The sequence below is a fragment of the Theileria annulata genome, chromosome 3, assembly GCF_000003225.4.
Source record: "Theileria annulata chromosome 3, complete sequence, *** SEQUENCING IN PROGRESS ***".
NCBI classification, from domain to species: Eukaryota; Apicomplexa; class Aconoidasida; order Piroplasmida; family Theileriidae; genus Theileria; species Theileria annulata.
Genome location: NC_011100.1, coordinates 1,779,375 through 1,800,500, shown reverse-complemented (window position 1 = coordinate 1,800,500; position 21,126 = coordinate 1,779,375). Strand labels below are relative to the sequence as shown.

Below are 21,126 nucleotides of genomic sequence, written 5' to 3'. Positions count from 1 at the left end.
ACACATTTGTTGTGTTTGTAAGGAGACTAAAGAAGCAAGAGATCAATGTATTGCTCAAAAGGGTTTAGAACAATGTAAAAAATTCATAGAAGCTCATAATAAATGTTTAAAAGATGAAGGATTTACTGTTGAAGATTCTTAATATTCTTTCAACAACACATATTTTTCTTCAATATTACAATTAATACAATTAATACAATTAATAATAGAATTATTATTAATAATAAAATTAATAATATATTATAATTAATAATAAGAAGATGACGACAATATTGGAAGCGGAGTTTGGTTCAGATTCTGAGGATTCTGATTATGAGTTATCCGAGGTTTCCAGTGATGAGGATTCTTCTCGCAGTTTGAAGAGGGAGGAGAAGAAGCGTCGTGAACGTGAAAAAATGCTTGAGCGTGTGAATTTGATGTTTGATGATATGATTAAGGCCAGTGACTTTTCCTATAGACATCCTGACCATGAAAAGGACGATTTTATGCTTCAGTTTCACAAGAAATCGCCTCCCACTCCTAAGATTCGAACCTCTATTGATTTTGAAGAGTATCTTGACAAAAACACCAGCAGAGTGTTTAATTCTTCAAATGACCTTGACATTAAGCAGTTTAAGCAAAAGTGCCATCAAACTCCCAATTCTGAGAAACTTGAAATGATAAAAAATGCCGTCGCTGTCAAAGATGCTGAACCAGCTACTATTAAAACCACTTATAAATTCGCCGGAACTACTTACGAGTTATTTCTTACACTATAGTTAATTATAAATTCCTAGTTAATTATAATTAACTTATATTACAGAATTATTGATAAAGTTAGTAAAAAGTCTCGTAAATATTCAAATTATCTCAAGGTACTTTCTAATCTATATAATTGTTGATAGAAAAAGGATAAAGAGCTTGGTGGTGAATTTGTATTTTTGGATGAGATGTATTCGAAATTGGGTCCTGCTCCAACATTATCAGCAGTTTCAAAATCTGAAATGGATTGGACTCGTTACAAGGATCAATTGAATCTTGATTCTGATCTTAAAAAAGGTTATCATCATCTTAAAGAACAAGAATTTCTACAACGTACCACTTGGAATCAATATGAACGTCAACTTCGTGCTAGAAAACAATAATACAATATACCATATAATGTATTAATATACCACATATATAATACATTATATAATGGGTATATTAGTAGGTATATAACGGCTGTGGGTATTTAAAGTATATATGAGGGTTTTGGTGTATACTCGTAATTTAGGGTTTTTAGTAATTAGTGTTAAGGCTATTAGTGTTATATAGTAGTATCTGTAATATTATTAATAGTAAGAGTAGGACCCTCAGTCTTAGTAGGAGGAGTAATATTGGCAGCACCAGGAGCAGCCTCATCAGTACACTCACCCTTAGCATCAAGAGTACCAGTTTTAATACTAACGGTACCAGTAGTAGCCTCATTCTTAGGATATGTAATTACTTTTTTTTGAGTATCACGATAGTAACCGTAAGCTAGTGTCCAAAGAATAGCTGTAGTGAAGTGAATATATGAATATAGTGGCAAGTAAGATCTTAATAACTAGAAGAATATCAAAGAAGTGCCAAAACCAATTATGAACAATAGGTTCAGTGGTGGCGCATCCTGTTCCTCCTGGTCCTGGTTTGTGTTCTTTGTAGGATCTCCATCCGCCCATATTAAATGTTATTAGGAGGAAGTAAATGCCAGTACTTAATAAAACACTCTTCATTAGCAAGATTAGCATCACCACCAGCACCAGCTTTGATAGCATTTTTATGAGCTTCACTAATATCACGAGGATCAGCACCACCAATGATAAATGAACTAGAAGTGGTATCAGAAGCCTGCTTGATAGTGGTGTAGGCATTACTTGCGATTGTGAGAGTACTAGAACCACCAGTGATTTTGACATGCTTATCGCCTTCGTCGCCAGAATCAGTGAGTGTGAGGGATCCAGTTACACCACTACTGGGACCTCCACCGAAGGTGAGTGGAGTACCAATATTCCCTTTTGAGGTGACCACAATGGTGCCTGTAAGTTTTACTGGAGCACTATTAGCATCAGGAGGTTGGGTGATAGTACCAGTGGCTTCAAGGGATAGCTTAGTGCCAACAGTGAGACTAGTATCGGTTTTGAGAGGAGTCTTGCCATCAGCATTCCTAATAGTACCATTTATACTAGTGATTTCAAGCTTATTAGTGACAGTGAGTGTTGTGAAGTCAACATATTTGGATGTAGTTGTTACTACGATACTGGCACTAGATCTAAAATTACCACCACCACTATTTGTGAGAGTGACAGCATTCTGAGTGAGAGACTTAAGAGCATCAAGAGCCTCGTCTTTCAAAGTGATAGTACTAGTACTCTTGATTTCGACTTTGCCAGAACCATCCTTGGGTGTTATGGATCCACCTAGACCAGTACTGGTAGGATCTGAAGGGTCTGGACCCAGGGCGAGTGGATTGGAGCCAAGATTCTGACCGGAGGAGGTTACAGTGACAGTACCTGTAAGTGTAACATCACCAGAAATACTAGGATCAGTGATTGTACCAGTGGCTTGAATGTATAGCTTAGTATCAGCAGTGAGTGGAGTACCAGTGGTGATTTCTGTGAGATTACCAGTATCAGGAGGCTTATTGGGATCAGTGTACTTCTTGATAGAACCAGTTATACCAGTGATAGTGACAGGACCAGGAGCACTAGCACTTTCGAGTTGTTTAAAGTTATCAGAACCTACAATGATAGTTATATTACCACTAGAATCAAAAGTATTACTACCACCACTACCATTGAGATTAACTTTAAAGTCAAGACTAGTATTACTAGTGGTGTCGTAGCCATCCCAACCAATAACACCAAATCTGAACATTTTAGGATTATCTTCGCCACGTTTCAGAATTTGGTATGTGGTGTGTACTGAATTGAGTATATAAATATGACTGCAAGAGATATTTTAATTACTAGAAGGATATCAAACGCGTGATAAAAGGAAGCGTTAGCACTTTTATCTTGAGGAGGACCAGTACCGTATTCTTTGTATTGGTATGATTTACAGCCCGGAAATCCGTGTTCATGATCGAATGTATGTTCGGTTTTGGGTGAATAGGCTTTAGTAGATTTACCAAATACTCCTCTGTTAAGAAGGGCCACAATTACAGGTGGAAAGAATGTGGCCATGAAAAGACCAACATAATGCGCCTATAAGCTGCATTGGTAGCAGAACATCTTCATCAGTAGCTTTGTGATTCTCTATAATTAAGTGAGTATATAAAAATAACAAGAAGTAAGATCTTGATAACCATGAGGATATCAAAGAGGTGCCAGATCCAAGCATAAACAGGAGTACTACCATCTGTGTATTTTTTCCATCCACCGAAGTCTGGGCCCACGAATTTGGTTTTCGGAGACCCGCTTAACCTCATATTAAAGATGGAAGGAACTACAATGGAATAGTATTTGTAGTGAGATAAGGCCTTATAGTACATATTGTTGAAATTGGTCCAGGCATCTGTAACATCGGTATATTTTTCAGTTTTAATAGTACCACCAGCTGAGTATGCATCAGCTTGTGCCTGGACTAAGTGGAATATAGATTTTACAGAGGGTCCAAAGCCTGCAAACTGATCTTTGACAGCTTTGACCAGACCAGATAGTTGACCAGCAGGACCACTGTGAGTACCAAGTAGTTTGAGTTCCTTTTGGAGACCAATGGTTTCTTTAGCTCCATCTCCGACTTCAGTGACGAGAAGTTCTTCAGGCTTATACACATTGTCGAATTCTGTCATTGCAGATACAACATTGTCGTATAGAGATTGAATAGCAGCAATAGCTTTATAGGAAGATTCTTTAGCCTTAATAGCTCCGAATTTGGGTTTGACACCATTATTGCTTCCACTGTCGTATGCATCTTTAACCTTGCCGGCCTTCTGAGGTAGATCAGCATCAGAACCTCTATGATTACCAAGATCTTTGAGTGCATGTCGAAGTTTACCAGATTGGGAGGTAGTACCGACAGCTTCGGCAAGATCGGTGGCAAGAGTTTTGAGATCAGTAGTATAAAGAGCTTCAAAAGCTTCCCATGCCTTTTTAACTTCTTGATACTTGGCCTGTTTATCGGGACTGGTATATGCTCTATATGTATCATTTTGTGTCTGAACTGCATTGAATGCACCGCTGACTGAGCTGTATGCAGTTCTAACAGCACCGGCCTTCTGAGTTAGATTACCATCATTAGTTTCTTGAGCAAGATTTTTCAGTGCATGTCGAAGTTTACCAGATTCTTGTTCAGTATTGCCGACAGCATCGGCAAGTGAATTGGCTTCAGATTGACCATCAGCAGCACCAACTTTAGTGGCTAGAGCATTGGCTTTCTCGTATAGGTCAGCTGCGAGCTTACGGAGTCCATCGTTTTCATTTTCACCAGCTTTTTGTTTAATGTCCTGGTCATCTTTAGCAGTACTACCCAGAAATGCTCTTTCTAGAGCTTGTGCTTTGTCATACAGTGCATTTGCGAGTTTCCTAAGTTTACCCTCTTCATCTGGACTACCAGCCTTATGCTTGAGTACTTTGGCAGCAGCATCATTACCAACAGCAATAACTGCAGTGTTAAGTTGATTGGCTGCACCATGTAGTGCAAGGGCCAGTGCTCGGAGTTTACCACTATCGGAAGTGTCTGTACCAGCTGCTTCTTTAAGTTTTGTTGCTTGAACATATTCACTATTATTATGCTCTTCCTGATTATATCAATAATATTACCTGTCAAATATACAACCAATAATACTATAGATGTAATAAACTTTGACCAATTAGTTAACATGGAAGGCATGGTTAAAAGATGCCACTTATATTGATATATAGCTTTAGAATACTCAGTTTGAAGAGCAGTAAATTGAGCTTTAACCTGTTTCTTTTCAATATCATTTAGTGCGTTGTAGGAATCAACGACTGCATTGAATTTCTCAATGACATTCTCGGTATCACCACCACTGGTGGATAGATTTTGGGCTGCAGTTTCAAGTTGTGCGGAGTAGTGTTTGATCTTGGTGAACTTAAATATTTTGTCGTAGAGTTTCTTGAGAGCCTCAAACTTAGTCTTAACGGTCTCCTTATTACTCTCATCTAGTTTGATGTATGCGGATTCTACCTTTTCGAACTGTGATATAACCTGTTGGGCATTGGTATAATTATTACCAGGAACAGCGTTATCACGTAGAGTTGTGACACTAGTGACTAGAGTACCGGCTGCACCTGAAAGTGCAGGAAGTGCTTGGGCCTTAACGGCGAGTTTGGTAAGGTTTAGGATTCTGTCGTAGATACCCTTGAGATCTTTGTAGGCGGTGTCGACAGCGGTAACAAGTTGTTGTTTCTCTTGAGGTAGACTAGTGAGTTTACTATATGCTTTCATTAGTGCTTCGTATGCTTGTTCGACTGCTTCAAACTTAGCTATGACAGCATTGGCCTTAGATTCAAGATCACCACCACCAGTAGCTAGTGCATTTGCAGCATAATATAAACCAGTATAACTTGTATCATTTTTGGCTGCATCCTTAAGAGCTTCGGCTAGACTTCGAAGTGCAGTAAGTGGACTACTACCCTTAGCAGCCTCAGACACTATTGCGTCAGCTGCCTTGGAAAGCTCTTGGGCCTTCTGAGCTAGTTGGTTGGCTTTAGTATCGAGTTGATCACCTTTTTTGTTATCGTTTTGGATATCAGCTTTCTTTGTGTTGGTAAGTTCCCCGGTTGAATGACTCTCAGCAGTGTCTTTAAGTGCTGTGGCCTTAGAATTTATATCATTGGCATAGTTTTTGAGTCTTGTTGCATGATAAGATGGAACATTTTGAGTGTGATTATATAATTGTTCTATTATGTTGTCGACCAGTATCACCACCCATAACATAAACAATAAGGAGAATTACATATGTTAGGAAGTTTAGCCACTGACTAATGATGGAAGGAATAATGATAGTATATATTTTCGCCTCTCTAGCAGGTTTTAGTTCTTTGTCGGTGGTGCCTTCTTTGTATAGATTCGTACCGTTGGCGTCTTTGTCTTTCTTGTAGTCTTGTATTTTATAGTATCCTTTAAGCCCTATTTCCATTAAGTTATCGATGACCTTGTTCACCACCACCACGATATACAATCAATAGAATTACATAGGTGAGAAAATTTAACCACTGAGTGACTATGGAAGGAATAATGATGGACCAGAACTTTTGTTGTCTAGGTTTAAAAGTGTCATTCATATGAGGTAGATTGGTAACAGTGATGGTTTTGGTGCCGACGGTGGCTGTGATTTTTATGGTGGAGGTCCCTGTGTCTTTGAATGCGTCATATTGTGTTTTGAAGGCTTTGGCATTATCAACATTCGCACCTTGCTGGAGTGTATCGGCCGCTTGTTTTAGTTGATTGGCTTCACCTGAAAGATTACCACTAGCACTAGAATTTATTTTTCCGGCCAGACTCTTTAGTTTGGTGAGGTTTAGAAATCTCTCATATATTTGTTTGACATCCTCAAATTCAGACTTTATACTTGGCTGATCACTAGGACCTAGCCCATTGAATGCCTTGTCAACTACGTCGAAACCATCAATCACATTGTTGGCATTATCAGATGCAGTGCCATTGGCTAGATTTCCAGCTGCAGTGGCAACTTGTTCTGCAAAGTAGTTGATGAGTGCGTTACAAAGTTTTTCGAAGTCCGTCTTGACCCGGTCCAGGCATCTTCAACCTTCTTGACCTTATCTGCAGCAGTATTTTCACCTGGTGGTGGTGGTTGTCCTGATGGTTTATTGGCTTCTTGAAGTTTGACTCTGTATGTAGGATCTTTTGCCAGTTCTTTGTACTTGTCCTTGACCTTGTTGAATGCTTTTATGACTGCAATGGCCTTCGTTTCATTAACACCACCAGTTTTTAGTGCCTCTGCAGTCTTATATAGACTAGTATCATCAACACTACCGGAGCCTTTGGCTAAATTAGCTAGAGCTTCGGCTTGAGGTCTAAGATCTTGAAGTGTATTACCATTAGCACTAGGAAGTTCGGTGGCTTTTTGGCTAAGTGTGTCGGCATTACCGGCTAGCGTTGAGGCTGCACCCTTGACATCAGTAGCATCAGTAACCTTTGATTGAAGTGCTTCGGCTGCTTCCTTTAGTTGGTTGGCTTTATTCTTCAGTTGACCACCTTTTCCACTATCGCCTTGGATATCATTATCCCTAGTTGTGGTAAGTTCACTTGTAGATTGATCGCTGCCAGTGCCTTTGAGTTCTGTGGCCTTAGTCTTTATTTCTTAGTTTTGTAGATTATTAGAATGAGGCACCTCAACTGTAAAACATAGGAGAAATATTTTTCCATTGATCCTTATTAAACTTTTTTTGAAGTGCATTGAATGCAGTTGTAACAGCGGTAAATTGACCCGATTGTTCTTTAGCCTTAGGATCATTTTTCACAGCGTCGTATGTCTTTTGAACGGAATCGTCACTAAAGCCTGCAAACTTATCGAGGACATCTTTGGCCTTAGAAACCAGATCAAAAAAGCCAGCTCCGTTAAGATCTCCGAGTAACCCTTGAAGGCTACTGGCGGCAACTTTCAGTGCGGTGGCCTTAGCTGCGGAACCAGGATCACTACTTAGTTTATCTAGTGCACTTTCTAGTGAGTCGGCATTACCAGATAGTGTACCTGCCTTTCCTTGGATTCCAGCATCATCATTTGCACCAGTTGCATTTCCATGATATATAGCATACAATAAACCCATATCAAAAATGACAATGACTGTAGGTGATATAGATGTTCAGTAAGGAAGATCGTTAGGATCATATCTGTCAGAAGGAAGTAGATGCCAGTACTTCTGAAAGTACTTTTCATCGGCGAGATGGGCAAAATTAGTTCCAGTACCTTCTTTAATAGCATCTGTATGAGTACTACCAATGTCACGAGCAGTTTTACCACCACCACTAGCATTGAATTTGATCTTACCAGCCTCATTGAAATGTTCCATTATTGTGTATGCTGAGGTCCACATAATTTCTATAATGAAGACAACAAATAAATATAATAGCAAGTGTTATCTTGATAACGATAAGGATATCAAAAAAGTGCCAAAACCAAGCATGAACAAGATTTTCAGGTTTATTTTCTTCATCGGTGTCGCATTCTCCTGATGCTCCTGGTTTGTGTTCGGATGCATATTTTGTCCATCCTCCCATGCCCTTATCAGTTAGGGAGTGGAATACGAAATCAGTTTTGGGAGACAAGTCTTAACACTGAAATGTGATTGTAATAACAATGATTGAATAAAACTTGGTAATAGATATGGCATCTCTATAGGAATTATTAAAATAGTTCCAGGCATTCACAAGCTTGTCGTATTTCCCTTTAATAGTACCATCAGCAGTGTAAGCATTTTCTTGTGCCTTGACCTTATTGAAGGCTGCTTTCAGACCACCCCAATTATCCCCGTATTGCTTTTTAACATTTTTGGCCAGATCAGGTAGACCTGATGAAAGAGCTTCTGCATTACCAAGTGCTTTGAGTGCCTTTCGAAATCCAGTGTCTTCAGTAGCACCGACAGCCTCCGCAAGTTGACTGGCAGCTCCACCATCATCACCACCAACTTTACTAACTGCATCTTTAAGAGCTTTGGCTGCCTCATAAAGTTCTTTAGCCAGCTTACGAAGTTTACCATCAGTTGTATCATCTGTACCAGCCTTAGCCTGGAGTACTTTGGCAGCCTTCTGATCAGTATCACTAGTATCATCAACTTTCTTTACTTCTTCATCAAGTGCATTGGCTTGAGTATATAGTGCAAGGGCCAGTGCTCGGAGTTTGCCATCACCTGTACCTGTACCAGCTTCTGTTTTAAGTTTCATAAGATTTGGGGTATAATACTTTCCTGAAGAAACTAGTAGCGCATGCAATATTTTTGGAAAAGAAAATCGGAAACCAAATCTTTTGTTAAGAATTTGTTGTATGTGTATAATTATGTCATAAATAAGAGTGATAGCTTTACACTTATCAGCGTTGTAGGCTTGTTGAAGTTGAGTGAAAGCACCTGTAACTTGGCCATATTCAGAACTAGCACCAGCAGTAGTATAGGCAGATCCGTCAGCTTGTTTTGCAGTGACATCATTGTAGGCCGATTGGACAGAATCTGGACCAAAGCCTCCAAACTTATCAATTACATCTAGGGCCTTTTCAACCAGATAAGCTTTTTGCTGAGGAGTAGTTTCTTGAGCACTATTGAGTTCTGAGAGGGCCTTCCTGAGACCTTCTTCATCATTGGTTCCAATTGCATTCTTGAGGACATCTAGAGGTCCTTTAAGTTCAGAGTTATTAGATACTTTACCGGCATTGGCTAGTGCCTGGGCTTTACCATGCAGGTCCTTGGCATGATACCACATCTTATCATCACCTGAACCAGTACCAGCTGCTCTTTAAGTTTCTTGGCCGCCGTTGTGAAAAGTATATTATCGAAAACAGCTTTCTGATCTATTTAAAGTTATGTTTCTCACCATCACTCAAATATACTATCAGCAGAATTACATATGTGAAGAAGTTTAACCACTGGCTGATAATGTAAGGAATAATAATAGTATATAATTTTTCACGTCTGGGTTGTTCGAGGTCGCTGGTGTCGTCTTTGAGATTACCTCCGTTGTTGTTGCTGAAGTCTGGCGTGTACTCTTGTGTGTGATAGTGAGCCACCTTATCCAGATTGTAATTGCCCAGAAGCTCCTGAATCTATTAAGACATACACTAGTGCCATACTCAAAGCCGACACTGATAATGATAATAAACTCACTAAGGCTACCCTCACACTCACTGGCGGTAGCAGTGGTACTCCTACTCTAACCTATGATTTTCCCGAAGACAACCAACCTACTGGCACTGGTATCAACAAGGTAACTCTTAACCTTCCAGAAACTACCATCACTATCACTCCAACTGGTGGTAGCACTACGGTCACAGCCAAGCTCACTACCACTGCTTCCAAATCCAGCACTATCGCTACTCTCACAAGTAATGGTGAGACTCTAACTCTTAGTGGAAGATTCAATAGCAATCAAATGACTCTTACCAGAAATGGGAGCCCTATCAAGACCAGCACCCCCCTCAACAACGATGACACCATAAAACTCACTGGAACCCTCGCTAGTGGTACCAAGATAGTGGCAGAAGGTAAAATTGAAATCACCAAGAATGGAAATCCTTCTACTCAACCTCTCACACTCTCCGGCACCGTTAATGTTACTCTCGAAGGTGGTCTCAAAGGGAGTGGTAGACTCACCCTCGGTGCTAGTAGTTCTACTATCTCCAATGTTAGTCTTGCAGCTGTCCAGTACGATCCTGAGGAGTTCCATGATAAACACTCCACTGATAACTGTTGTTACTATGGTAATGTTTGGAAGTGGAAGTTCCATACCAACAAGGACCATAAGACTTGGAGGTACCAAGTGAGCATAGTAAGTAGGAGAATTCTTAAAACCACAATTATCTTTGGCATGGTTTTCAGCAAAGTTTTGTCCAATAGTGTATGTCAGTTCAGTACCAGAACCAGAAGTAGTAGCGGCCACGTTGAGTTTTTTACATTCTCTTTGATTAGGATCAGATGGTGGGTATCCATCCTTAGCCTTATCACCTTCCCAATAAGCCTTGGACCACAGCACTGCTGAGGCTAGTAATATCTTAAGGACTATAAGAAGATCAAATCCATGCCAGAAGGAAGCATCCTGACTGCCAGTAGTATCACCACTAGTCCATGTCTCGCCAGTGTTGGTCCACTTATCTTGTTGGTCTTTTTCATCAGCTCCCCATTTGCACATTGGTGACTGATAATGACTCCAATTACCAAGTAGGGGGGCAGTCTTCCTTAGTGCGGCTACAATCACCGGCGGGAATATTGTAATAACTAGAAGTATCATACCTACAATAACCATAAGTGTAGGAGAGATTATCTCTGGCCAATGAACTTTACTCGTATCAAAAGTTTCAGTAAATATATGACCATATTGAACAGTAGTAGCACTAGCAGTACCAGTTTTTTTAGTATTAATACCAGTAATTTCAATTTCAATACACTTCTTACCAGTACCCTGAGTATAGTTAATAGTAAGAGTTTTCTTCTCAGTATCCACACTAACATTACACGGAGTACCAGCAATGGTAGCAAGAGCATCAGCACCAGTAATATCTTTAATAGTAAGTTTAGGACCCTCAGTCTGAGTAGCAGGAGTAATAGTGGCATCACCCTTAATCTCCTTAGCAGTCTCAGTACAGTTACCATCAGCATTAACGGTACCAGTTTTAATTTTAACAGTATCCTTAGGAATATCAATAGCCTTATCCTTCTTGGGATAAGTAATATCCATATTACCAATCACCATACTAATGGTATTAGTAATAATTAATAGTATTAAGTCACTCTACTTACTCTATTTTATATAAATTATCTTAGTATATACTATATATATTAGTGATATTGAAATAGAATCAATTGATTTTATTTTTAAATGGTTTATAATTATCAGAATTGGTAACATTTCCATCATCGATGATTCTATGAAAGGTTTCGAAATTGCGATGGTATCTATGTTTCCTTTTATGTGATTTTCCATGACTTAGACTCTTTTTCATCAATTGGAAAAAATGTCTCAAGAATGATTTATGATACCAATGTCTCAATCTAGAACTTATTGTAGTTTTACTATTATTATTCCCAGTCAATGTTGAGACAATTGATGTCAAAATGTGAAATGCCAATTGAATTAGAAACACCATAATCACAGTCAAGAGTATAATTACAGAAATAAAGAAAATACGATTTAACAAATCCTTTGGTACTAAGATAGATAATTCTGGATTAACTTTGTTAGCATAATTAAAACAATAATCCATAAACACATCCACTTTCTGAAGTGCCAATATTGATACTCCTCTAAGAAAAAAATACAAATTCTTAATCTTCATGGTTTGAAAGTTAAATAATGGGATACTTTCAAAGTTGAATAATGGTCTTGTATAATTGTTATATAATTTTTCTGGATCTTGTAAGAACAAATTACAAATCATAGAAAAATATCTCAAGAAAAATAATGCCAATTTTTCTAGGAAACACATAACTTTGAGTTTATAAATGTAATAGAGAACTTCTAGTGTCTTATGATCCTTAAGTTTTATATAGAAGAAGTCCGGGTTACTACCCACTACGTAACCATCTAATATATATTTCCTATTCAAAAAGACCATTGAAATTACACTATTCTTAAATACTCCATACCTTATATACTTGTAATGTTTCACTATCTTTAATTTTATAAGCATATTTATCAACTTATTAATAAATGCATTTCCTGAATAATTTACTTTATCCACATCTACAGACATTTTATCCCTTAAATAATCTGTCAATAGAACATCATATATATTTATTGTCTTTTTATTAACACTGTGGTATATAAATGTATTCCTCATGTACTTGACACTATTTGAGTATAAATAGTTAGTACCTTTCTTCATACCATTATTTACTCTACTATAAACTGTGTAGAGAAATTTCGGTAATTTGTACCTTAGAAAATTGTATATAAAAACTTCACACTTGTTATATAATGGGAAGTTATGTCTCAAGAGTACAAATGGTGTGCGATATATCACGAACAAAGCTCTCAGAGCATCCATTACTGTAATATTATTTAATATATTATAATTATCTCCTGTGTAATATATGTTTCCCTTTCTTAGCAAATTTAAATCTCTTGATAATGTTTCCAAATCACTAAATAATGTTCGGTAAAATGCACTATCAAATTTGCCCAAACTTACTCTCAAATGTTCCACTTGCATAAAAAGGTCATCCAATTCCGCATTCTTTCCCAAGATTTCTTTCTTCAATTTCTTCATTGAACTCATCAAATATAATATCTTTTCTTCAAATTGTTTCTCTTCCAAGTACAAATTTTCTTTATCCGTTTTTAGTTCATCAGATTTCATGTCATCCGATTTATTAGTGTCAGTTGAATCTTTTGTAGTTTCAGTTTTAGTTTTACGTTTATTTCCACTTGTAAATCCAAATGGACATACTTTTGGTGCTTCTTCACTATTCAATTCATCTTCCATTTCTACTGTACCCATTCCATCAACACTATCATCAGTACTACCCCTGAAAGGGGTTTCATTAGTATTAGTGTCCTTAGTATCCACAGTATCTAATGAATTGTCATTGGATAATTTATTCGTAGTGGATGTATTTTCAGCGTTTGATATATTTTTAGGATTTTTAAAGTATTTTAAATCAGGATCATGTTCAAATGGATCTGTACCACATGTGAGATTATCTGTTTTTTTAAGAGTATTAAGTGTTTGAACTGTGTCAAATGAGTGTTTATATGGTATATCAAATGAATCATCAAATTTATCAGAATCATCAGAATCATCAAAATTATCAAGAGCATCAAATTTATCAAAATTTTTATCCAAATTATCAAATTTATCAAATTTTTTTAGATCAAATTTTGATCGATTGAAAAATTTACTAAAACTATTTGTTAATTCATTTTCATTTTTGGAATTATAATCATCAAGAGCATCAATTTCTTCCATTACTGAATCTTCAATAATTTTTGGTGGAGTTTCAAGAAAATTTGGTGTTTCTAAAAATGGACCAAAATCTGAACCAGCATCTTTTCTAGTTTCAATAGCATAACAATTTCCAGTCCTTGATAAACAAATTAGTAAGCAGAAAATTAACAAATTAGTTAATTTATTTATTCTTAATATATTTTTGATCTTAATTATTTTAAAGATTCTAATTATTTTAGACTTTTCCATGTGAGTTTCATGGATAGAATCCAGAAGAAATCTGGACTCGGTTTGATTTATAAAATCTAACATTATACCAATTACATATTGTACAACAAACTAATATATAACCAAAACCCTCTAATAGATTATTATATATATTAATATTTCAAACTATTATATATGGTTTTATTAATAAACATATTAATTAATTTTTTTTTTAATTATCAGGCTCTAATCACACCACTTAATTTTTATTATTTCATCACATATTTACACATATTATATTATGTTTAATTATTTTTTTACTAATATTATTGGATTGAAGAAAAATACAAAATTTTTTTACAAATTCATTTTATATTCCGATTATCTTAATTTTCCTATTTCTACATATAATTTTACTAATAAATATTATAATTCATCATTAAAATATTTTCCTTCATATTTTAATTTAAAATTTAATGAATTTAAAGGTGTAAATTTGTTTATTAGAAGATATTATAGGCCTGATCTTAATATTGATTGGGTTGGTATAAAACGTCGTTGTCGTATTAAACAAGTTTTACAAGATAAAAAAAAACATAAAAATCATCCTCGTGTTTCTATGAGATTTAGACTCACAAGGTAATCTAATTCTCAATCCACATCATTATTGTTCACTAATTAATTAATTTCTAATTCATTAATTAAATTTAATTATAGATTTGGATGGGAAAGATTACAAAGTGGTAGAAATTCCAAAAAATTACATCTTGTATAATTAATTCTATATACAATTATTTCTGTATATACAATTACTTCTATACATTTAGTTCAGTATATAATAAATTCTTTATATATATTGATTAGAGTAGATTAAAATATAAGAATAAAATGCGTATAAAGTATGTGAGTAGATGTGATTTGAAGAAATTGCAGAAACAAATGCCAGGTTATAGATTAAGGTAATTTAATTTAATCTTTATCTTAATATTTAGAATACGTGATCCTCCAATTAATAATAATCCAAATATACGAAATATTAGAAAAATTATTAATTGTTATTTTGGGTAATTTCTTTCAATGCCCTAATAATAACAATAAATATAACAATAATAATTTAATAAATTTAATATAATTTAATATAATTTAATATAATTTAATAAATGATAGAATATATGTTAATAACTAAAAAATTGTGAATATATATGTATAAAGAATACTTTTCACGATTTTTGGGATTATTCCACCATTCCCAAGTAGTAGATTCGAAATCGAATGTAAATGGTATTCCATATTCACTAAAAAATAATAAATATATATTAGAATACAATTTAACAAATGCATCAGAGACTGCGAAAATTATTACAGTACTAAAAATTCTTCTAGTAAACCAGCCTTTACGAAATAATAAACCAATTTCATGTCCACTCATTTTATTATTCAATTTTATATACACATTAATAATAAATATATTTAATAATAATATTCTTTAATAATAAATATTTCATAATAATAAATTCTATAATAATAATGGTTATAATTATAAAAAATAGTGTTGATTGGGATATATTGGAAAAAAAAGTAAAAATTAATAAAATATAATAAATTAAATGATAAATTAATATATAAATAAATTTAATAATATTGAATATATTTTTTTAGAAAATATAATTAATACGGGCACCGAGGATCGAACTCGGGATCTTCTGCGTGTTAGGCAGACGTCATAGCCACTAGACCATGCCCGCTTCTATAATCTTCTAATATTTCTCTTAATTATTCTTATACATTAATTATATTTAAGTATACAACACTAAGAGTAAGAATAAATTAGTAATAGAATCTATTATTATAAATTGTATAATTAAATAATATAAAATTAAATTAAATTAATAAAATATAATAAATTAATTAATAAAATAATATATTAAAATTAATAGTGTAATATAAATAAATTTATATGGGAAAATATAATTATACGGGCACCGAGGCTCGAACTCGGGACCTCCTGCGTGTGAAGCAGGCGTCATAACCACTAGACCATGCCCGCTTCTTTTAATTTCTATTATTTATACTATTAATTATATTATTTACACTATTAATACTATATACTACTAATATATATTAATAATTAGTGTATAGATAGTGTATAAATAATTTGTATATATAGTGTAAAAATAATGTATAAAGGATATAATATATTAAAGAATATAAAATTAAATACAAATATATTAATATATAAGAAAACAAAATTAGTTGATCTTCCTATAAAAATAATTTATGATACTATTATTGATATACCAAATTATCATAAATTTGTTCCTTGGTGTAAAGTATTCTAATTATATATTTAATATATATACTATTATATATTTAGTATAGAATTATAATAGAATTAATAGTAATAATTATAGGAAAGTAATTGGATAGATGAATTAAATGATGATATAAAAAATTATAGAAAAGCATTATTAACTATTAACTTTTTATTATTAAAAGAATCTTATATATCTAAAGTTTCATTTGAACCATATAATTATATTAAGGTATTTCTATTATAATATTTCCATATATTATAATATTTATATTATATATAGGCTATAGCATATGATAGTAAAATATTTGAAAAATTGGATACAAATTGGAATTTAAAAAAAACAGAAAATGGAACTATAATTGATTTTTCAATTTCTTATCAATTTCGTAATCCATTTTATCAACATTTATCAAATACATTTAACAATTCAATTACTAAAACTATGTTATCACAATTTATTAAAGAATGTTATCAAAGATATAATTCTACACTAATTTCTTAATCTCATCATTATTAATGTTATATTTTACTTATTAATGATAGATTCCAATTATTAATCATAGAATCCACAATTACATATTATTTAGTATATTATATTATATAATTATATATTATTTAATAATATATAAATATGGAATCCTAAAAAATATTATATACACCCCATTGGATGTGTTTATTTAATATTATTCAATTATCAATAATTATTAATTTATTGATATAAATTTTCATTATATTATATTGTGATTAAATATTATATAGACCTTCAAGTGAAGATTATTATTATTAATATTATTACCATATGAAGAATGTTATTCAATAAAAATTAATTGGAATATATAATAATTGCATATGTTTAATATTATAAATGTATTTGATTTTATTCTAATGTTATTTTTATCGCATTTGTTTTCAATATTTGTTACACATTCCATGGCATTAAGTCCATTTCAAAGAATTACTAATTCTTTAAATACATTACCAAATTTCATTACAACATCTTTCAATTCAACATTACGTAATTCATTACGTAACTCAATACACAATTCATTACATAACTCATGTAATTCAGTTAATTTAAAAATTGGAAAAAATTATAGTTTTATAAATTCAAATTCTAGAATAAAGAAAAGTAGTTTGAATAACTATGCCAATTATGATAATGTTACTACTTTAACAGCTCCATATCAAGTTGGTTATAATAACCCTAATTTAACTCCTAATTATACAACTGTTCCTAATTATACTTATACTAATTATAATACACCTAATAATACTGGATATGGTTATAATGATAATGGACTTGGTAATAGTACAGGACTAGGTAATGGTTATGGTACTGACTATGGAAATGGTAATAGTTATCGAAGTGGATATGGAAATAGATATGGATATGGACAGAATCGTGGATTAAGTAATAATTATAATACTTATACAAAGAGACAAACAAATTATTTTGGACCTCGACAATATTATCGTTATAATACTTATCGACAAACAAACAGAAGATTTAATAATAGTATTTTCCACCAAATTATTCTCTAATAATTAGTCTACAGTAGTTATGAGTAGTAGGAGTAGTTAAGTAGTTTACAGTAGGTAGTTAGTGTTAGTTAGTGGTAGTTAATTAGTCTAGTCAGTACTAATTAAGAATATTAGGTAGAGGATATGATATACCAGTAAGTTTAATAGATTGGGAAAAGGAAGAATTGGTTGAAATAAAGAAGGATTTTTATGATTTGAGTTATGAAGCGGATAGTAGACCTGGTGAAGAGATTGAGAAGATTTTAAAATCACATGATATTATTATTGAAGGTGAACATCCACTTCCTAAACCTGTTACTACTTTTGATGAGGCTGTTTTCAATGAACCTATTCAAAAAATTATTAAAGAATCCAAATTTACTGAACCAACACCAATACAAAAAGTTGGTTGGACATCTTGTTTAACAGGTTTGCGTTACGGTGTCCGGTACACCGTTAGACCCTAAGGGGTTCCTTTAGTTATTTACCTAGTTATACCCCTGCGGGGATTAGTTAGTTATTTACTTTACGGTGGTGCCGTTTGAGCAAGCACCGTAACGGAGGAATTTTAGTTATAAAATTTTATAGGTAGAGATATAATTGGTGTATCACAAACTGGAAGTGGCAAGACATTAACATTTTTACTTCCTGGTCTATTACATTTGTTGGCACAGCCACCAGTTGGTAAAGGAGGTCCAATAATGCTTGTTTTATCCCCGACTAGAGAACTGTGTGTACAAATTGCTGAGGAGGCCAAACCTTATTCTAGGCTTCTTAATTTACGTTTAATACCGATTTATGGAGGAACACCAAAGCTTTCACAGGTGCGAGAGATACAAAATGGAGCTGAAATTATTGTCGCAACACCTGGAAGGTTACTTGAGTATCTCAGTACTGGAGCTATTAAATTAAACCGTGTCAGTTACTTTGTAATGGATGAGGCAGATAGAATGTTAGATATGGGATTTGAACCACAGATTCGGAAAATAATGGGACAAATCAGACCAGATAGACAAACATTAATGTTCTCTGCTACATGGCCTTCTGAAATTAAAAGATTAGCTTCAGAATTTTGTAAACCCAATTCAATATATATACAAGTACGTTACGGTGTCAGGTCCACCGACAGTAGTCCTCCATTAGCCCCTGAGGGGCTTTTAATTAGTTATCTACAGTAGTTAGTTATACCCCTCACCGGGTACTGTTTGACCAAGCACCGTAACGGAATTAATATGAATATATTAGGTTGGAGATTTGGAATTAACAGCGAACCCGAATATAAAGCAAAATTTTGAGTTTCCAAATTCATATGAAGTAAAGGATAATTTATTTGACTTTTTGGGTTCATTGGCACCTGAAAAGAAGGTGTTGATCTTTTCTGATCTCAAGTCTTTTGCGGACCAACTCACCAGTGCATTGAGGTACCGTAGATTTAGAGCATATTCACTTCATGGTAATAAGACTCAAAATCAACGTGAACGTATTCTCAATATGTACCGCTCAGGAGAGTTCAATATTCTTGTCGCTACTGACGTTGCTGCCAGAGGACTTGATATTAAAGATATTGATTATGTTATTAATTTAGATGTTCCTAAATCATTATTAGATTATATTCATAGGTACGTTATTCCATTACGGTGTCTGGTTCACCATTAGCCCTTTACGGGGTTTCTAGATATACCGTTATTTATCACCTATTAGTAGTTAGTTATATACCTACTATATTTAGCTCCCTTTCCAGGATTAGTTAGTTATGTAGTTAGAGCAACCACCCTAATGGAATTATGTATACTTAATGTTTAATATAGAATTGGAAGAACTGGTAGAGGAAATAATAAAGGAGAATCTCTATTATATTTCCCAATTGATACTTTGAGTCCATCAAAAGTAAAATTCGCACAGGACTTGTCCAATCTACTAACAAAAGTTAATCAAACCGTTCCATCACAATTAACGCAAATAGCAAATAATAATTTATAATATTATTCTTGAATCTTATGTGTACTTATATTACGATAAATTATAATAAATATTAATCTATTCAATATATATTATATAAAAATTAACTATATAATGTTATGTTATATGGTATAAGGTAAATATGTAGAAATGTGTAAGAATGGCTTAATAAGGAAAATGCCCAATGATAATAAAGTTAGTAATAATAAAGTGAAATGCCAAGCAATGAATTAACATTGGAGAACTTAAACGAGTACAAAGCAGAACTTAGAGGATTAAAACCTATAGTATTTGGAAGAAGTAGCGGCGGAGAGTGGATTGATGTTACACATTTGAAGATTAATTTTTGTCATTTGAGTTTCATAGGAGAGGACTCACAAGAGTTCATGGTCTCAGATTATAGAATTAACTTACAAGGCTTGATACTGAGAACCATGTTTCTAAAGGAGTGTTTCGAGTTAAGGTACGAGGGGAGTCTCGTTTGGCGGTACTTTGAAGAGGATGAATTTGGATTTCCAGTAGGCATTTTACTTGATCTGGAAAATAATTCACTAAGTCTTTTTCACAAAAATGAACGAATAAAACCAATTAACATTCGCTCTTTTAATCTTAAATTGGGTTCAGGAAAGGTCCGTAAACTGAGTAGACTCAGAGGCTTGTGCGCTAATCCAAAGACCACAGACTGTTACAACAGCGAATTTAAAAAGGAGGAAGAAAAGTTCAATGAGCCAGAAATATTTCCCGAGGATAAGAACAAAAATAAGGATGAGATTACGATGTGGGACCCTGAAGAGGACGGGAACTCGAAACCGAAATCTGTGGTCCACGACAAGAAGAATGACATCATCACAATCAAATTTGTCGACAAAGTCATCATCTGCACTAAGCAGATGAATGATTGGGTTAAAACTACAATCCGAATCCCCAAAGAACTTCGTTTTTTCGGTGAAAATGATGAAGTGGTTACGACATCAGCTTATGATTTGAATGCAGATGGTGATAATTACCTGTTTGAGCTTATGCCCAAAGTAAAATTAAAAGCTATAAAATACAATAAGAAAACTCTTTGGAAGAGGTTACCAGGTCGTCCACAGCCTTTATCACTCACTTACAAGCGTAACAAGAGGGTTGTGTTTAGGTTTGAGGGGCTTTTGGTTGCCTGCTACCTCGAGAATGGGCGCTGGACTCGGAGGAGATTTAATCTTCCTCCAATTAAACTGTGTGACAACTTTTTTCGCAGTTTTTCAGAAATCGACCCCAGTGAGTACAATGTTTTACTTGAGCCATTTAACGGGTTTACTTACAATTTGAATCCTGGGACAGATATATCTCTCATCTTATATGATAACAGGGTTGTTTGGAAGTTGAGACCTCGCGAAACTGTTCCAACCGCACTGACATGTTATTGTGACGAGGGATTATTATATTTGTACTATAATAAAGGCTTAGACGTCTACATCAAGAATTCCAACGACGATTGGGTCATTCATCATTAATTTGTTTTAAAATAGATTTTAAAAGATTTAATATATTTTAAAATATATAT

At 33.9% G+C, this 21,126-nt stretch overlaps 7 protein-coding genes across 7 annotated transcripts, besides 14 other annotated features; 4 read left to right on the top strand and 3 right to left on the bottom strand.

The window, feature by feature from the left end:
* Window positions 1–260: 260 nt before the first annotated feature.
* Window positions 261–758, top strand: TA18445 (uncharacterized protein; the record flags this gene model as incomplete). Its single annotated transcript, XM_950418.1, has 1 exon — window positions 261–758. The coding sequence occupies one exon, from the start codon at window positions 261–263 to the stop codon at window positions 756–758; it is 498 nt and encodes a 165-aa protein (XP_955511.1).
* Window positions 759–861: 103 nt separating this feature from the next.
* On the bottom strand, window positions 862–9,402 carry TA18440 (uncharacterized protein; the record flags this gene model as incomplete). Its single annotated transcript, XM_950417.1, has 13 exons — window positions 862–978; window positions 1,060–1,103; window positions 1,333–1,559; window positions 1,718–2,947; window positions 2,986–3,206; window positions 3,287–4,737; window positions 4,764–5,784; window positions 5,924–6,087; window positions 6,122–6,710; window positions 6,746–7,290; window positions 7,328–7,647; window positions 7,861–7,973; window positions 8,287–9,402. 13 exons carry the CDS (start codon window positions 9,400–9,402, stop codon window positions 862–864), a joined length of 7,158 nt encoding a protein of 2,385 aa, XP_955510.1.
* Window positions 1,487–1,555: a sequence feature (3 probable transmembrane helices predicted for TA18440 by TMHMM2.0 at aa 866-888, 931-953 and 2259-2281).
* Window positions 5,773–5,784: a sequence feature (3 probable transmembrane helices predicted for TA18440 by TMHMM2.0 at aa 866-888, 931-953 and 2259-2281).
* Window positions 5,924–5,980: a sequence feature (3 probable transmembrane helices predicted for TA18440 by TMHMM2.0 at aa 866-888, 931-953 and 2259-2281).
* Window positions 6,141–6,209: a sequence feature (3 probable transmembrane helices predicted for TA18440 by TMHMM2.0 at aa 866-888, 931-953 and 2259-2281).
* A 633-nt stretch (window positions 9,403–10,035) lies between the features above and the next one.
* On the bottom strand, window positions 10,036–13,891 carry TA18435 (uncharacterized protein; the record flags this gene model as incomplete). Its single annotated transcript, XM_950416.1, has 2 exons — window positions 10,036–11,424; window positions 11,540–13,891. 2 exons carry the CDS (start codon window positions 13,889–13,891, stop codon window positions 10,036–10,038), a joined length of 3,741 nt encoding a protein of 1,246 aa, XP_955509.1.
* Window positions 10,660–10,728: a sequence feature (3 probable transmembrane helices predicted for TA18435 by TMHMM2.0 at aa 692-714, 946-968 and 1017-1039).
* Window positions 10,873–10,941: a sequence feature (3 probable transmembrane helices predicted for TA18435 by TMHMM2.0 at aa 692-714, 946-968 and 1017-1039).
* Window positions 11,750–11,818: a sequence feature (3 probable transmembrane helices predicted for TA18435 by TMHMM2.0 at aa 692-714, 946-968 and 1017-1039).
* Window positions 13,892–14,939: 1,048 nt separating the features above from the next.
* TA18430 (uncharacterized protein) lies at window positions 14,940–15,215 on the bottom strand (the record flags this gene model as incomplete). The annotated part of the gene is made up of 2 exons (XM_950415.1): window positions 14,940–15,081; window positions 15,112–15,215. The coding sequence occupies 2 exons, from the start codon at window positions 15,213–15,215 to the stop codon at window positions 14,940–14,942; spliced, it is 246 nt and encodes an 81-aa protein (XP_955508.1).
* Window positions 14,946–14,999: a sequence feature (2 probable transmembrane helices predicted for TA18430 by TMHMM2.0 at aa 21-43 and 63-80).
* Window positions 15,057–15,081: a sequence feature (2 probable transmembrane helices predicted for TA18430 by TMHMM2.0 at aa 21-43 and 63-80).
* Window positions 15,112–15,155: a sequence feature (2 probable transmembrane helices predicted for TA18430 by TMHMM2.0 at aa 21-43 and 63-80).
* A 243-nt stretch (window positions 15,216–15,458) lies between the features above and the next one.
* Window positions 15,459–15,531, bottom strand: a tRNA (tRNA-Val).
* A 229-nt stretch (window positions 15,532–15,760) lies between these two features.
* Window positions 15,761–15,833, bottom strand: a tRNA (tRNA-Val).
* Window positions 15,834–15,963: 130 nt separating this feature from the next.
* TA18425 (uncharacterized protein) lies at window positions 15,964–16,602 on the top strand (the record flags this gene model as incomplete). Its single annotated transcript, XM_950414.1, has 3 exons — window positions 15,964–16,116; window positions 16,198–16,329; window positions 16,381–16,602. 3 exons carry the CDS (start codon window positions 15,964–15,966, stop codon window positions 16,600–16,602), a joined length of 507 nt encoding a protein of 168 aa, XP_955507.1.
* Window positions 16,603–16,949: 347 nt separating this feature from the next.
* Window positions 16,950–17,036: a sequence feature (Signal peptide predicted for TA18420 by SignalP 2.0 HMM (Signal peptide probability 0.786, signal anchor probability 0.112) with cleavage site probability 0.435 between residues 29 and 30).
* TA18420 (dead box RNA helicase, putative) lies at window positions 16,950–19,601 on the top strand (the record flags this gene model as incomplete). The annotated part of the gene is made up of 5 exons (XM_950413.1): window positions 16,950–17,616; window positions 17,757–18,029; window positions 18,210–18,695; window positions 18,874–19,240; window positions 19,430–19,601. 5 exons carry the CDS (start codon window positions 16,950–16,952, stop codon window positions 19,599–19,601), a joined length of 1,965 nt encoding a protein of 654 aa, XP_955506.1.
* Window positions 16,968–17,036: a sequence feature (1 probable transmembrane helix predicted for TA18420 by TMHMM2.0 at aa 7-29).
* Window positions 19,602–19,795: 194 nt separating the features above from the next.
* On the top strand, window positions 19,796–21,076 carry TA18415 (uncharacterized protein; the record flags this gene model as incomplete). The annotated part of the gene is made up of 1 exon (XM_950412.1): window positions 19,796–21,076. The coding sequence occupies one exon, from the start codon at window positions 19,796–19,798 to the stop codon at window positions 21,074–21,076; it is 1,281 nt and encodes a 426-aa protein (XP_955505.1).
* Between the last annotated feature and the right edge of the window lie 50 nt (window positions 21,077–21,126).